Source organism: Bombus flavifrons, chromosome 9 (genome assembly GCF_040668555.2).
Source record: "Bombus flavifrons isolate JBK064 chromosome 9, iyBomFlav1_principal, whole genome shotgun sequence".
Classification (NCBI taxonomy): domain Eukaryota; kingdom Metazoa; phylum Arthropoda; class Insecta; order Hymenoptera; family Apidae; genus Bombus; species Bombus flavifrons.
In genome coordinates, this window is record NC_138450.1 from 5,723,658 (window position 1) to 5,740,076 (window position 16,419).

The following is a 16,419-nucleotide window of genomic DNA, read 5'->3' on the forward strand; positions in this document are numbered from 1 at the left end:
GAAATATGGATGGATCATATAAACTTTTCAAAAATTTTCAATCTTCGAATGACTATAATTTTTTAAACAACAATCGTAGAATAATCTAACACAGCACATTTTGGAAGGCTAAGCCTCTACTTTCTTCTTGCTAACGTGAAGATAGACTTTTCTTGATAATTTAAAAAACCCATAGTTATATGGGGTATAGTAAATATTTTTCGCAACTTGGATTACTATGAATTTGGAGATCGAAGGCACCCCTTTACAACAATTTTTTATAAAATCGGTGTACAACCTTTTGTCGCTGTTATGCTGCTCTATTCATGAACAGTGTGGTGGTACCATCAGAAAGATCTAAGGTACTCCATGAGAAAGTTTTATTATTTTAGCTTTATTATTAGGTTATCCTCGCCCAAAATTAATTCATTTACACTATATATTTTAAAGTCACTTTTAATATTCAAGTAATATAAAAAATAATACTTCGTTAATTGATTAGACTTTAATACAAAGGACTTTTATCGGAATATATTTTACATTTCCAATATAATAGAATATAATGTACATCTAGATAATATTACTACAGGTCAAAGTCCAACGATATCAAAGTACTACAATAGTAATCATCTTGAAACAAATTAATCATCTTAATGCATCTATATGAAGTATTGGATAAAAGCTCTGTTCGTCAATGCAATATATACATCAATGAAAACCTCGACGTCTCAATAGTTGACAAAAGAGCTACGTTATTTGCATATGAAAGCTCACTAAATTACCAAACATAAACTAATGCATTACTTCTTCAAAGCGGACTAATGCCTTGCATGATAAAATGGGGCATTGTTCCTAACTGGGCCGGTACTTAACAAAATTCTAAAGGTTATTACCTCGCGGGACAAACACCCTACGTGAAAGAAAAAATCTGTTTTGTAGTTTCACCTCGCGCTTGGTTGCATTTTATCCTCAATTACGTTGCCATCCTGTAGTAAAGTAAAATTAATCTACAGTGTCTTGGGTTGCGTTTGAGGTTCTTCCGTGTAGTGCTACCTATCTACGGGAAATTGTGTCAGCGCAACGAATGAATAAAGCCTTTCCATTAAGAGAAACATAGTGAAGCGTGTACGCTGCGAAAAGAAGGAACGCGGAAGAAGAAGAAATTGGCTCACGAGAACGCAGCCGTGCAAATTACGAAAGTACAAGTAGAAGAAACTTTAAGTAGTGTTCTGTAATTTCATTTACCTTGTTACCTTCCTTTCTTGACGACTCTTCGATAGATATCAAATTGCCAATTAATCGGTGTAGTGGACACTAATAGACGTTGTTACATTATCTCTTCAGCAGCAACACTGAACGGATTGGATATTCTATTTCATTCGATTTTTCTTCAGCTTAAATATGTAAAGCATAACATATTCTTTTGTGTTATAACTAGGTCATGAATGTTTATACATTTATTGGAAATTTAAAGATGTCAAAATCTGCTGTATGCACACGGTATTCAGAAGCATATAAAATATCTATATACAGTACTTGCAATACCTCAATGAAATGAAAATCCTTCTAAAAATGTCCACTTATGTTCCATTCCTTTAAATGCATTTTTAAAAATCTGAATTTCCATCACCATCCATAATTTAACTATAATTTATTATCAACTTCGATTGGTTGTTGGTTTCCAAAATAGAAAACTATAGTTGAAGTATGAACATTTATTTACGTACGTTCATTACATAAGATCCAGTTGAAATAAAGTATCAAATACAATTTAAGTCGTGATATTTTTCGTGTGTCCTTCGATATATTCCAGAAGGAAACAGAAGCTAATCATACGATATTAACTGGTTAGCTGTTGCTGCCTCTTTGAAAAGTGTGTATCTATAATGTGTCGCAAAAGGTAAGCGATGACAGGTGTACTTGTCAAAAACAGCTAACTGGTTAATGATTTCGATTAGTAATGTGACCCTGATAATATAAAAGATATTTCCATTCTGACAATGTGAATCTAGAAAAATTTCATCTTCACCGCTGAATGTTTCATTTGCTAAGCCAGTTTTCGCTCGAGCTGTAGCCCAGAGAAACGAAAACAATGAGCATTCAGAGCCATGGTCCAGCCTGTTCTTCCTAGTCTTTGTTTTACACCGCTTCCTGCTCCGTCCATTCTTTCGGCCGGGACTCCGTTTATAATTGTTCGCCATTAAGTAAGCCCATGGTTACCGGTTGGGAAGTGTATATGCAGTAACGAAGATCAACTCTCGTAACTTGGTCCGCACTGTACACTGTTCGCCACCACCACTCTATCTCTTCTTCCGCCTTTCCTAGTTATTATCTGCATAACTTTCGCGACTACCGGTGCTTGCACAATCGCGGTACACGAAACCGAACGGTGAATGTACCATCGAGACAACGTGGTTAAGCGTTGTACAGAATCGCGAATATGGAAAATTGATTCGATATTTATTGCAGGCAGGAAGAGTAAGCAGAGATTTTTGATATGCACTCCGAGATTTTTAAATATTTTCGATAACAGTAAAGGTTAATTGAATAGCTAAATGATTTTATATACTATATGATATATTCTATGGAATATATGAAATCGATCAACTCCATTTTTTATAAATTTCACAATTTCATTACGCGAATACGCGATCAATGTTCAATTTTTTCCACATATATCTTACTCCCATAAATTTATTTAGCGCAAGAAGCAATCTCGAAGTTCAAGGCAAATTTATGAAAATAGTAACATCATCGCTCTTCCTGGTTTTTCATTTATTTAATTGATCAGTATGACTTCTGAGTAACTCGTATGAAGTTTCCATTTGCTTTTTTATTAAATCTAGTTTTCTTTTTTTAAAAGAACAATACTCGAAGCGAATGTAGTTTTCTTTTCATAAAATGATGTCAACATATTCTACGAGTAAAAATAGTGAAAAATGTCACATACCGATCGAACGAGCGTTGCCCTATGAAATACATAGGTTAAGAAAGACACCACAACATATTGATGCTACACATCGATTTTTTACGTATGGAGAATTTTCAAATAGAAAGAAGAATTAATGTAAAATATTCGCAATTCATTCATTAGAATGAAAGGAAATCAACAAAACGTTCTCCATGAATTGATGGAATGGATCAGTAATGGATTTCATCTTTAACATTTCAACGCTTTAAAATAAAGCTAACATGAATATCATTACTTTTAATCTTTAATGTTTATCTTCATCAAACAAAAATCCCTTATTTTATACTTTCACTATAATTTTCATAGTTCCCTTCTTATAATCATAACGCAAAATCGTCTTGCATGAAAACGATCGTTAAGCAATATGAGAGAAACAGAAATTCACTTTGTCAAAGTAGTAATTACATGCATACGTACCCAATTCTATTTTACCATGAACACGTTGAACTACATTGATTATTCCGTTTTGATCGAGAGAGGAAAAATTCAATATCGAGAAAATGTAATTACGTCGTTCCAAAGAGCGGTCTTGAACGCTGCCAATGAACATTGTTTCGTCCAACTTGAAAATAAAGGACTTCTCAGAAGGACTTTGTATTCGTACTTGCTAAGAGAACAGAACATTTTCGTGGCTTTCTGTGCATAAGGGGTGAGCGGGTAGGTGAAAAAGTTCGTACGAACGGAATCGCAAATACCCTTTGTAATGGATTCAGTAGTTAGGGTGGAGCACAAAACCGACCAAGTTGTCCGATGTAATCGACGCTGTCGACGTAAAATCGTAGGCGATTATGTAAAGCGGGTCGTGTTATGTAATGACTCCGAGCTAATTTGTGCATACATTAATTCCGACTTCTGCAGCGGATGATCTTTCATGCCTGGAGTACGAATGTTTTATTGAGTTGACTGTTCTCTGACGTCCTGCGAGCGACAAAATTGAGTAAAAAGTTGGGAAACGTAGTTGTCTACGGAATTAATGAAATGATAGATAGATGTCTAATTATAATAAATAATGTAGAAATGATTCTATATTCTCATATCAATGAAATCTGTTTATTTTTAAATTTATTTACCAAAAGAGAATGATATTTTATTTAAATTTTAATGTAAAAATCCTTTTCTAAAAATAGAAACTACGATAATTACTACGGCATGATTTAATATTTTACGATTGTTAAAATCACTGAAGTTGTATAATAATACTTTATGATTTATATAAAGAATATTCTTAATTTTCAATTGTCAAAACGATTATGGAGTATGGATTATTTAGGTCCTATTTTTTGAATTGCAATAGATCAAGATAAGTTTTTGTAATACAATTGAAATTTAAAATGTATTTTTATTTTCTAAATTACGAAATTATTTATACTTTTTTCTCTTTCTTAAAAAAAACTTTAAAAAAAACGGATTTAAATTTGGATTTAACTCAATACAAGTTTCATATAAAGAGCAAATATTTAAATATTCTTTTCTGTTTATTACAAACTGACAAATAACGTGAATATCTTATTAAGTACATTTTCAGTTCTAGATTTATGTACCTACATACCCACAAATATTGATCTATAATTAAGACTGAATAAAGTTTGCTATACATATGGATCAATATCACTAATTTGTTATTTACATAACTTTGTTATCTTATTATATAAAATGACTAAATAATTAAGCGATGATATTGATTATCTGCACTGTAACGAATGATTTTGAATAAAAGGAATCAAGCGTGAGAAAATAATTAACGAGAAAATTATCGTCAAGCCCATTTCATCGATGATATTATGCGACTATAATATATATTATCTATTTTCGAAGACAATAGGTATATAATAATATGCCTTTTTTTCGTTTTACGATAATGTATCAACGAAATTATGTTCATTTTATCTAATATTAAAAGTGAAATTTTATATATGCACTTGTGTACCAGTTCACGAATCTTATATGAATGTTAGTAATTTCTTTTCTCGAATGAAATAAATGATAGATTTAAAAAAATGAGTGAATTCTAATTATAAAAAACCTGATTTTCTGCGATAAAAATACCTTGGAAATGCAGAAGTAAATCTTTGCATAAAATTTGCTTTGAAATATCGATTCTGCAATTAAATTAAAGAAGAGTGGTCACCGTTATATAAAACGTAAATGTACTAGGTCATAGAGTGATAAAGTTCATAGTATATTTGACCGTCATGTTGAGATAGAAAGGAAGGGAAAAGAAAGGAAAGGAAAGGGAAAAAGGAAGAAAGAAGGTATGTGTTTCGTCTGAATCCTGGAGACTTGCTACTGAACTTATTATTAAGGTTTCTTATCAACCTCGTGTCTGACTACAGAAATAGTAAAGGTTGGGTCGGAGGGCATGTATGATGACGATTAAGCGAGAACTTTATAGTTTTGTTATACATTTTTATTTATTTTTTATTTATATACATTTCTCGTGTCATGCGACTTTCATGATCATTTCACTTATCTTTCCTAGATTGAAAAATAAAAATGTACTATGTTGAAATTGGAACTTTTTCTCCACACTAATATCAGTATCATATTTGTAGTTATTAGTATAGACACAGTCCTTTTTTTTTATCAAAATTGGCGAATTATATAAATTCACGTGGCATATCAAAACATATCAAATGCCATGGCGAATATTATATAAATTGACCGTTATGTATATTAGTCCGTTTCCCTTTTTTCACAACAATTTGTTGCAATATTTTTCTGATTCTACTTATAGAGCGTACTGACACAGTTTGGTTGAAAAATTTTGGTCATTCTTTGTAACTGCTATCTCTATCTGCAGCTCCTGCTTCATTCATAGTTTGGCCGTGTAACTGTGTCACATACAGACATTCGCCAGCCATAGCACGTGTACATTGGTTCTTCCGCCATCCCTGACACATCCAAAGGCACCATTCCTTTTACCACTTCTTACTCCCGGCCTCTTTGAGCGGAGCTTTAGCTCGGGGCAGAAATTCTTCTAGATTTTTTTTCGTTTTCACGTATCTATTTCTCAAGCAGCCGCTGCATCCCCTTTTTATCGGGCATACAAATTATATGAGAATTTCACAAGCTTTTTAGGCATCTCTATTCACATTACGTGTTTTTATATTATACAGTATGTTTGTCTTTAAGTACATTTGTTTTATTTTTTACGATTATGAAACGTTCTGGTACAGAAATTGAGTATAGTATCCATTTCTCGAATGATATTATGTAATAATACATCAATATTATTGAACATTTAATTCATCGCATATTCTTTATATTCCGATATTTAGTTCCAATTACTCGATAATTCTGTCTGTGATCATTGTTATGTAATACAAAATTTACTTTACCATATATAGTTACCATATATACCACATATATTTTCGTATATAGTTTTGGTCAATGACAGAATTGAAGTGAACGTGTGCGAACAAATACAATGCTATGTATAATCAATTATTGTAACCAAAATTGTATATTTTTATTAAAATCAAATGTTCTTTTAAAGTGAAACGAGGAGTTTAATTAAACTACATAAAATATAAAACTAATAATTAATTGTTTACAACTAAGCAATTATTTGTTATTCCATATTTTATGTACAGTTTCTTATATTTTATCTAATTTCAATAAAGTTTAAGTTTATTATGTATCAAATACACGTGTATATACATATAAAACATATAGAACACAATTAAATGATAAAGAAATAAGTCAAGAGAAATCAGTGGATTTAGGTAAGACATATATTCATTCGTTTCGAAGAATACAAGTGCCATTTTTACGCATAAAATGACATCATCCCATCACATAGTTCCCACCTCGAAATTGCCCTACAACGATATTGCATGGCACCTTGGCCAATATTGCTGTTCATTTTTCATGGTTTTCCTTCATGAAAGGCATTGCTCCCTTTCTCATTTTGCTGATTTGTGCGCAATGAGTTTTTTAAAATACGGATGAGATTTTCCACACAATGGGTTTTTCAAAATACAAACAGCAAAGTAATCGCCTGCTTTGGAAAATTATTCTCTTATTTACCATGAAATTATATTGTTTTTATCGTTTATACATATATGATACAATGACGTAAAGAAGTTAAGACAAATAGATCTTTATTTAGAGCCATACATATAAAGTATTTTCACAAATTTATAGATAATAATTGATTATAAAAACTGCAAGTAAAAATAATTATATAATCTTTTTAAAAGTAATTAAATATGTATCATCTTTCCAACTTGTTTCTGAGTATTTTCTAACTTGATCTTTTGTCTACTATCTTTTTTGTATTTTTTTTTCTTTCTAATGGATTATGTTCATTGAAATGAACACTAAAAGACTTAATCATTAAATTACAATAAAACAGAGACAACAGCTAATCCAAGGATCCAGTAGGCAGAATTGTCGGTAGGATGCGTTAGTTTTCGATTACAGGATACTAACACACTTGATATACCGCGCCAAAATTTGCATGGAGCAATATTATTCTACCCTCGAAACCGCTAACTGGCTCATCGACGTGCAAATGTGGTCACAAACGGTTGAGGTTCAGCTGGTCGTAATACCTTTTAACGTTCACTGGAATTAAGATAATTTATACCTTTAATGCTACCTAGGTTTACTTCGAAAACCGCGACAGAGATTACTCACTTATTTCAAATCTGTTTTAGACCAACTGATTTATTTTATTTATCTTCTTAAGTAATTACAGTATATTTTCATAACCTAATTTAATTTTAGTTTGGTTACCATAATAGAAGTTGCACTATTGTGCCATTTCTGCACTTCTGTTTTAAGCTATCGAAATGCTTAGTATTTTATATATTTTATTTTATAGAGTAAATTTGACATTGCAAATGTTAAATACTTTCAAGATTACGTAATTCTTTTGAAAAAATACTTTTTAAAAATTTAATAGAGAAAATATATGTATTTATAATATTGTATTTCCTATTATTTGTTAACATATTTTATTCATTCTTTAATATTATATATTCTGTTCCTTTCACAATATGTTTTATATTCCTATGACCTGAAAGTTTCAATGCGTTATGTATGTCACATAAGATATTAAAACGGAGAATAAACTTTATTAAAAATACTGCATGCTCATTGAATTTAATTTCTTTACGAACATTCTATATGAATTTATCACTATGAATTGAACGAAAAATATTATTATGGTATTTACTGAGTAAGCCTTTAAATTTTGGGAAACCCGTTGACATACTTCTCTAGCAATGACTCCAACTACGTTTCGTTTTGAATATTCTCGTTCAACTACAGCAGACTAGCGTTGGAGTTTTCGTAAACTCGACTTCTAAAGAAATTGCATAAGCAATGTCACCATGTCTTAAAATTAATCTTCCGTATCTAAAGTGCCGCAATGTCATTAAAATTGTCAAAGAAACAATCATAATTCAATTAATTTACATTATCGTGCAATTCAACATTTATAGTAACCGCGAATTATTATATACGTATAAATTCTTTAAAATAAAATAAAGTAAAATGATTTGAAATAAAAATTTTTCATACAGTTTTTGTATTGCACGAAAAATTTTGAAATCGTAGAATAGTATTTCTTTTGTTTCCTTTCTGTCTTAAAAATATTATCTTACTGATGCATTTGTCGAAATGAAAATAAATCTTGTTACTGCTGATGATAAAATCGTTAAATCGCAGCAGTATAGTATAATTCAGATACAATTTATTGCAAATTTTCATAGCTGTAAAATAAATACCTACCGTAAATAAAATTCCTAATTAAAGATCATAAAGGCTATATAAATAATAACTCGTTTATATACTATATTATACAACTGCGCAAGAATTATTAGTTTTTCTCGATATGTAAACATGTTGCTTCCAAGTACGATTAAATTTTTCGCAACTCTTTCACTAAACAAATTTCATACCCTTTGAAACGTATAAATATTTATTATTCCCTGAAATATCTTGCGTTTCTAGAACTTTCAATCCTTCGCCTGTATTTATTTTGTGCTTCGTATTCTGTTTAATTCAGGGAACAAATTACTATAATGGAGGAGTTAAGAAAATGAAATTTATTTCAGAAACGGAAAGAGATTTTTTTCTAATTTAGCAAAAGAATTGCTGAAGATTTATTTTTCAACGTAATTAAATGAAATTGCTGTTCATTGTTTCTCTGCTTTCGTTCGGTTATCAAACTAGAAAAATTCCTTCAGAACAGACGTGTTTCCCTGACGAGCGAGCAGTCTCTAATTAATGAATGCCCGATGGGATAACGTAATTAACGACGTTAACGTCATTGGGAATACTATCAAAATTGACGACATGAAATTTCCTACTTTTAATAACAAATAAACGAACGACGAATAAACATCTCGATAAACAGTATAAACATTTCAATAATCAGAAACAAATCCTGAACAAGGGTTATTCATGAAACAAAAATACGTATGAAGTAATATAACAGAGCTTGAAGTTTTTTACGTGGTATCTTGGGAAATTTCGTTCTGAATGATTGGCACTGCAGCTACGAAAATGGTTCTCCTGAGAATATGTATGCTGAAAAAATTATTTTTGGAAGAAATTATTTTAAAACAAGATTTATTCACTGAACCAGTTTGTTATTTATGTCAGTCCATGATCACATGATTGATTATAGTTACGCAGTTTTTTAAAGTTCCTGATGAGAGGCTTTGTTCGTTTCGTTTGTCGACAGAGCCTGAGTGGAAGGACATGTCAAACGAATGAAACATTTCATCGTTTTTTCTTTGCTTTTCTTCATTCCAACGTCACATTTAAATATATATACTTCAGACTCTGTTAATCTGTAAACTAATCTAATGTTCGTAATTTGCACACACACAAAAATTGAAAAGAGTCTCACCAATGGAAAAGCTAATAAAATATCCTATTCTCGATACAAGTGATTTATAATCAGTGAAATAATCATAAAAGAACAATAGCTGTAAAAATGGTTAATGATCAACGTTTCGATTTTTACTTCTAGATAGTAATCCGAATCTCTACAAAGATGAAATTGCAGCAGTAAAAAGACAAACAGAATGTTCTACTAAAATAAATGACTTACAATTACAAATCGTCGCATTTTAAACATCGAAATTAGCAAACATATATATAAATTATCAAAAATGAACGTGTTATCCTTCTATTTCAATAATTTACAATGAATTATTATAAATTGTGGAAATATTTGAACTTCCATTATTCTCCCGATACTCAATAATATCTCGTGATATATCCACAGAAACACAAACAATCGTATCAGTTTGTGAATAAAATTTTCGATAAGCGCGTAAATTCCACTAGTCTCGCCTATTTCCTATCCGACATGTGGCGAATCCGGCGCTTTCGAAAATTATGGTTAAAATTGTAGCGATATCTTCACATTTTCGCGCGTTACATACGCGTAAACACGCGTGCAAGCAAGGAGGATTTACATATAGATTAGACGGATGTTCCCGGCACACGGGAAATAGAAACGTGGTACGGCTATCAATGCGAGTCATGCGACGATTTTGGCTCGATTTCAAGCAAACCGGTTCCAGACGCGAATGAATTTCGTACACTCGTATTTCCTCTGTTCTCGCCAATCGCCTTGTCCACTGTTGGCTTCCGTTCCTCTTCTCTTTCACGCGTGTGAATTTGCTTTATGTAGTTGCTTGCAAAAGTATTTCAACGCATATATACCGCAACCATATTAGTTAAATTTAAAACCAATCTAAATATGTATATGGAACATTATAAGATATTTATTGTCTACGTATAGTGAGCAGTCTAGACAGCCTAGCCTGTATGTAGTACAAAATTAGTATACAATATTGATAGCAATCTTTAACATATAATAACTGTTAAACAGGATTGCACTAAATATTCAAGCTAAGTCTATACTAACAGACAATGTTCCCGGCACCTGGCCAATTGTCTGTCAGTATAGACGTAGCTTAAGGCTTATTGATGTGACGGGTAATTGACTGTTTAAATACTTTTGTGATCTCTGCAAAATATATACTTTCACTAAATATCGTGTACCTCCGATATAAATTTTTAGATTTCCTTTAAACTTTTCCAATACAATGATGATAATCTGATCTCATAAAAGTGGTCATGAAATTGTAAAATATTTCGTGTAACAGACGTAATGTGTATTTGTTCACTTTTATAAGTATTCGAATACCTTTTTACTTAATACAAGCTACTATACATATGTTCGACAAAATTTTCCCTAGCTCCGGACATTAACGCATGAATTCGAACGCGGCTATTTCGACATTGAACGAAACAGCCCTTCACAGATACTGGCACCTATCCAACGAATTGTACCGGCACTCTGAAAACGGTAGCATTTCACACGACATGCCGTATCGTACGTCGCGAAACAAGCTGTCTCCACGTTTGCCTCTTGGTCTTTTTTCTTCCGCTTTTCAAACCGTCCGACGTGGCTCTTCTCTCATTACATAGCTTGAAAAAGGTTCGGAGGACCATTGAACGTGTCGATGTCGAGACGTTGGGAATCGATCACGGAAGAGTCAACGACATTTCCTACTCGCTTTCGTCTCACTATTTTTCGAGAGGTTCTCGATGCTCATACGTCTTTGAGAGGAATGCCGTATAGAGGATTTTATGTTAGAAGGTTTATCGTTCCATCGTTCTGAACGAGTTGTGTCAGAGGAGATTTAACACTAGAACTACCAGTTTGAAATATGTATCTAAATGTCATATATACATATATACATGTAGAATCTCGCTCAAAAGTAATAGGACAGTTATTATATTTTCTTCCAAAATAGTTTAATCTATATTTGATACCTTATAAGACAAAGAAAATATATATTACTAATTATACATCAACAAATGCAATTATATATAAAAGAAATGCATGTAATTTAAAATTCATAGTGTACGCTAAATATCAAAAATTGATATATCTTAGCATAAAATTTACAAGTTTATCGATATATGATTAACCAAAAATCCTTTTGTCTATATTTGATTGTGTAAGAATATTTATAACCAATGTTATTGTCATAATTTAAGTATATTCTTGGACAAAAATAACATAATTACAGAACTTTAATATTTGATAAAATCGCAAAATTTTCATTTTATTCAATTTAAAATACCGACAAAGGAAGACAACGAAGCGGTTAATTTTCAGCTTAATCACAATATTTCAACATTAGATTATTTACGAATAATAATCGTGTTTGGTAACGTGAAATATCATAAATTACGTGTTCGTGAACGCTTTATACGGCATATTGTGTAAATTACGATTCAAACAATTCCTCGTTATGAATTTAACGAATGTTCTCCGTGTAAAAAATTGGATATGTTTCCAACGTACAGCCCGCAAAGTATGTAAAAGCAATTGTTGCATAAACTGCAATGTTTCGGCCGTACGTTGTACAACTATTTTCGTATTTCAATTATTCAGTCAGCGCAGTTTCAACTTTGTACCATTAAATGCGAAACCGCAACCTCTGCGAAATTTATTTTTAACGAATTCAGAGTTGCTTACAATATTACAACTACTTCGTATTCAACCGCTTTAACGAATCTGGTGGTTTGTTATACAAAAATTTTATCGGCTGTCTTTGTATTTACAACAAATTTTTGTTTTCTTTTTTTAGGAATGTTACGATCAAAATTGGTTCTGATAAAATTAAATAACAAATGAAATTAAATTATGTTGCTAAAATTTTATTTGAACAAAAGACAATTCATCTGCAGCAACCTAATTTTTCTTTTAGAATATGAGTTACTTAAACGTTAAACTGATCAACTCGACTTTTTATGAAATTTTGAATTTCGAGCTATATAATATTTAAATTCCATGTACTAAAGTACGAAACCTTTTTTTATTATTCCCTTTCAAGTACCAACGATCACTCACGATCAATAAAACAAACTCCTCACCCTTATTTGCTTCGCATAGGCGAAAAAAGCCTAACGGTAGACTGCAATATCCCGAAATTTTGTGAACTCGAAAAACAAAGGTATTTGTGTATTTACGGACAGCCGTCTATTCAGGGGCTACGCAATATTGCGTCTATGATACCAAAATAGCGTGACTACCAGTTGTTTTATTTCGCTCAGTTCTATAGCAACCGATATTTGACTGGTGTTTAATTTCCCCTCGTTTGATCTTCTGTTTCAGGCGCTTTTGCAAGCACATGACGTAGCGGGACATGAAGTTTATGGCGAAGAAGCGACCAGAGTTACACCGCCGCCTCTTCTTCCCTATCTAAACGGAGGTGATGATCTCGAGGGTCAAAATGGTGATTTGGACCTCGAGAATGTAACACGCGTCAGGCTGGTCCAATTCCAGAAGAACACCGATGAACCGATGGTAAGATAATGATATAATACGATAATATACTATTATACTATACTATACATTTAACTTATTAGCTCATTTCATAAATTTTGCCTTTCTTTTAATGAGAAGCTTTTGACATGAAATTATGAAAGAGCATTATGAGCGAATAATTCATAGATGCAACACGTGTAATAAATAGATCACTGAATCTTCAAAATTTATATTTTTATGAATATAATTATAACAACTGGAATCTAGATAGAATATTATTTTAACTACCACATATCATGCAGAGTTACTATACGTTAATTTTATTAAATAAATTTCATCACGCGAGTAAATTTTGAATATTTTAATAATTCTAGTATAATGGAAATTTTATCAAATTTTTTAATGCTTCCCGAGCTGTATTTTTCTGCAATTTCTTTTGTTCAATATGATGGAGATAGGGACATCATTTAATGAATATTTTTTCCAATTTTATTTAATTCATCTTTTTCGTCAATCAAATTCTTTTGAGATGTAATATGAAATTATGCATGGCTTAATATTTTGAATTTGACCCTTTCATTCAAGAACCTTGTTACTTTTCCCATTAAAAGATTACATTGATATTCATGTACTTTATGCTTTGCTAGTCTTTCATGACTAGAATATATGTACATTGATATATAAAAAAAGCACGATGAAAACGCACCGTTATTTATTTTGCTTGCAGGGAATTACTCTAAAAATGAACGAAGATGGGAAATGCGTGGTAGCAAGAATTATGCACGGTGGTATGATACACAGACAAGCAACTCTTCATGTGGGTGATGAGATCAGAGAAATTAATGGAATACCGGTGGCTAATCAATCTGTCAATGCCTTGCAAAAGATACTCGTGAGTACAATACGAACTATAAATCACAAACATCGATGAATTCATAAAATTAAAATTAAAATTAAAATTAGTATTAAATCTATATAAATTATGTTTTATTTAATTTCACACACATCACACATTTGAAAATTCTTTAATTTTGTTTAAGTAATTCTGCGCAGACTGAGTCGCATAACCGAAATAGGCTATATCTTGTGTTTCGACAAATATCTAACAAAACGAATCACACGATAAAAATGAAATTGTGTAATGAAATCTATCGTTTTATTTTAAAAAATCAACTTACGTATTATTTTCGTAATTGCAGGTATACATTTTATGATAGTAAATGTTCAAACATTAATATTCCTTTTATCTTATGATTTCAATATATTATTCCAACATATTATTTATATTCGTCATTTTAAAGAAATAACATTTTTAATTCATCGGCTGTCTACAACAGCTCATAATAATAAATAATAATAAAATTCACAATAATAAAATGTTGAAAAGTCCAATTCTCTTCAAAACACTTTACTCTAATTTATTAACACGCAAAATGTTCATCAAGATAGATTGATATCAAAAAACAAAATAGTACTTGTACGAAAGACTTGAAAAACCAATGTACATGCACTTTTATAGATCAACGTCTCTCCAATGTTCAATTAGTAGATGCTTTACGACCTAATATTCATACATCGCACAACGTGTGACGTTCGAATGTCAATGGCCGTCATAAATTAGTGGGATTTTTAACATCATTTCCTTCTCTAGTATTGAATGGCTCTGCCACATTTCCGAACAGCTAATGCTATTTTTCCAATAGCGATTTCCATTGTAATATCAACGACGAGAACATTTTTTACTATCAAACAGGTATAAATTATCAGCAAGATATAAAAAATAGTATACGCAAGTAAAATATTAAAAATAAGGAAAATGTGTGATTAACATGGACTTTAAATACTATAGATCAAAAGCTATTACAACTATAATGGATTAATATTTCTTTTTAACGACGATGGAAATATACTACCATAATAGTTGTCATCGAAAAGGAAGAGACAATTGCGAGACAATATTGATGAGTCGACAACAAAACACATACAGCGAGTTATACAATCTGACCGATATCCATGAAATGTCTTTTGATTTTCGATCTCTTATATGACCAATAAAATCTTCCATCATTTTGATATGCACGTCAGATTTATCGTCAGTTTCGAAGACCTGACAATGAATGCAATAATAAACCGAAACGTATACGGAATTCCCTGTGATTTATATAGAACGGTATACATAAAAATTCTGAAGATGATGTTTATGTATCGCAGTATTCTCTATACCATTTAATTTAAACAAGAAATAAGCTATCAAAAGAATATTTGTACAAATTTTGTGAAGAACTGAATCTATAAAAAGAAGCATTTTTTTACACAATGCATTCTTTTAGAGTTTTCGATAAACCACGGATACAACCTACTTCAATTATGTGACGTACTTAAACACGTGTACGGTGTGTCTAAATGCGCTATAACATAAACGACCTATCCACGAAATTATTACTTTAACAATTCCGCTTTCTGTTGCAGCGAGAAGCACGAGGTTCGGTGACCTTCAAAATCGTGCCGTCTTATAGGAGCGCACCACCCCCCTGTGAGGTACAAGTAAGCCCTAAAACCCAAATCCAAAACCAATCCCAGAGCCCAAGTACAGTAAATAAACCCGTGGCCGCGGCAGTGTCCACGAGTACCGGCTCGGCCACTGCCGCGAGCAAATCCGGCAAATCAGTGAAAACCTCCTCGACCACCAATAGCAAAGAGAAAAATAAATCTAAGTCTTCTAAAAACAAAAGCGGTTCCTCGTCAACCGATAGCACGCCTAAACGACGGCTCAACCCATTATCGGCTCTCAGGTCACGAAAATCCTAAACATGAAGAGTCTTCGATAAGTTGATGCGGCATATTCTTATAGTTTTATTAGCGCCAGTTCAACTAGAAATAGTTTTCAGTTCGATTTCGTTCAATTGATCTTCTCTAACGATCAATCTGGCTTTCGATTACAATCGCTTGGAAAATATCAAAGTATTTTCTTATAACGCGTAAGTAGGTTAAATAACGATATTTAAGATATTAATAGGTAATTAATATATTGGCAGTGAAATTGATATTCGTTGAATTTGTATTCTTAGATTTTTTGATGGTGAGTGAAGGATTGTTAGTCTAGTTCTGTCGTTCATGTTGCTGTTTCTTATGTGAATATTGTTGCTATGTTCCTTGG

The 16,419-nt window shown here is 31.7% G+C and overlaps 1 protein-coding gene across 11 annotated transcripts in view; it reads left to right on the plus strand.

Moving 5' to 3' along the window:
• The window catches only part of CASK (peripheral plasma membrane protein CASK), a 265,172-nt gene that overhangs the window by 213,636 nt on the left and 35,117 nt on the right, over positions 1 to 16,419 (plus strand). For 6 of the 11 annotated variants that reach the window (XM_069119953.1, XM_069119955.1, XM_069119956.1 and 3 more), the window contains 3 exons: positions 13,110 to 13,301; positions 13,990 to 14,154; positions 15,732 to 15,806. In XM_069119953.1, coding sequence (XP_068976054.1) covers positions 13,110 to 13,301; positions 13,990 to 14,154; positions 15,732 to 15,806 — 432 coding nt within the window. The remainder of the gene's footprint in view (positions 1 to 13,109; positions 13,302 to 13,989; positions 14,155 to 15,731; positions 15,807 to 16,419) is intronic. The other 5 variants (XM_069119954.1, XM_069119958.1, XM_069119960.1 and 2 more) reach the window with 1 other exon arrangement.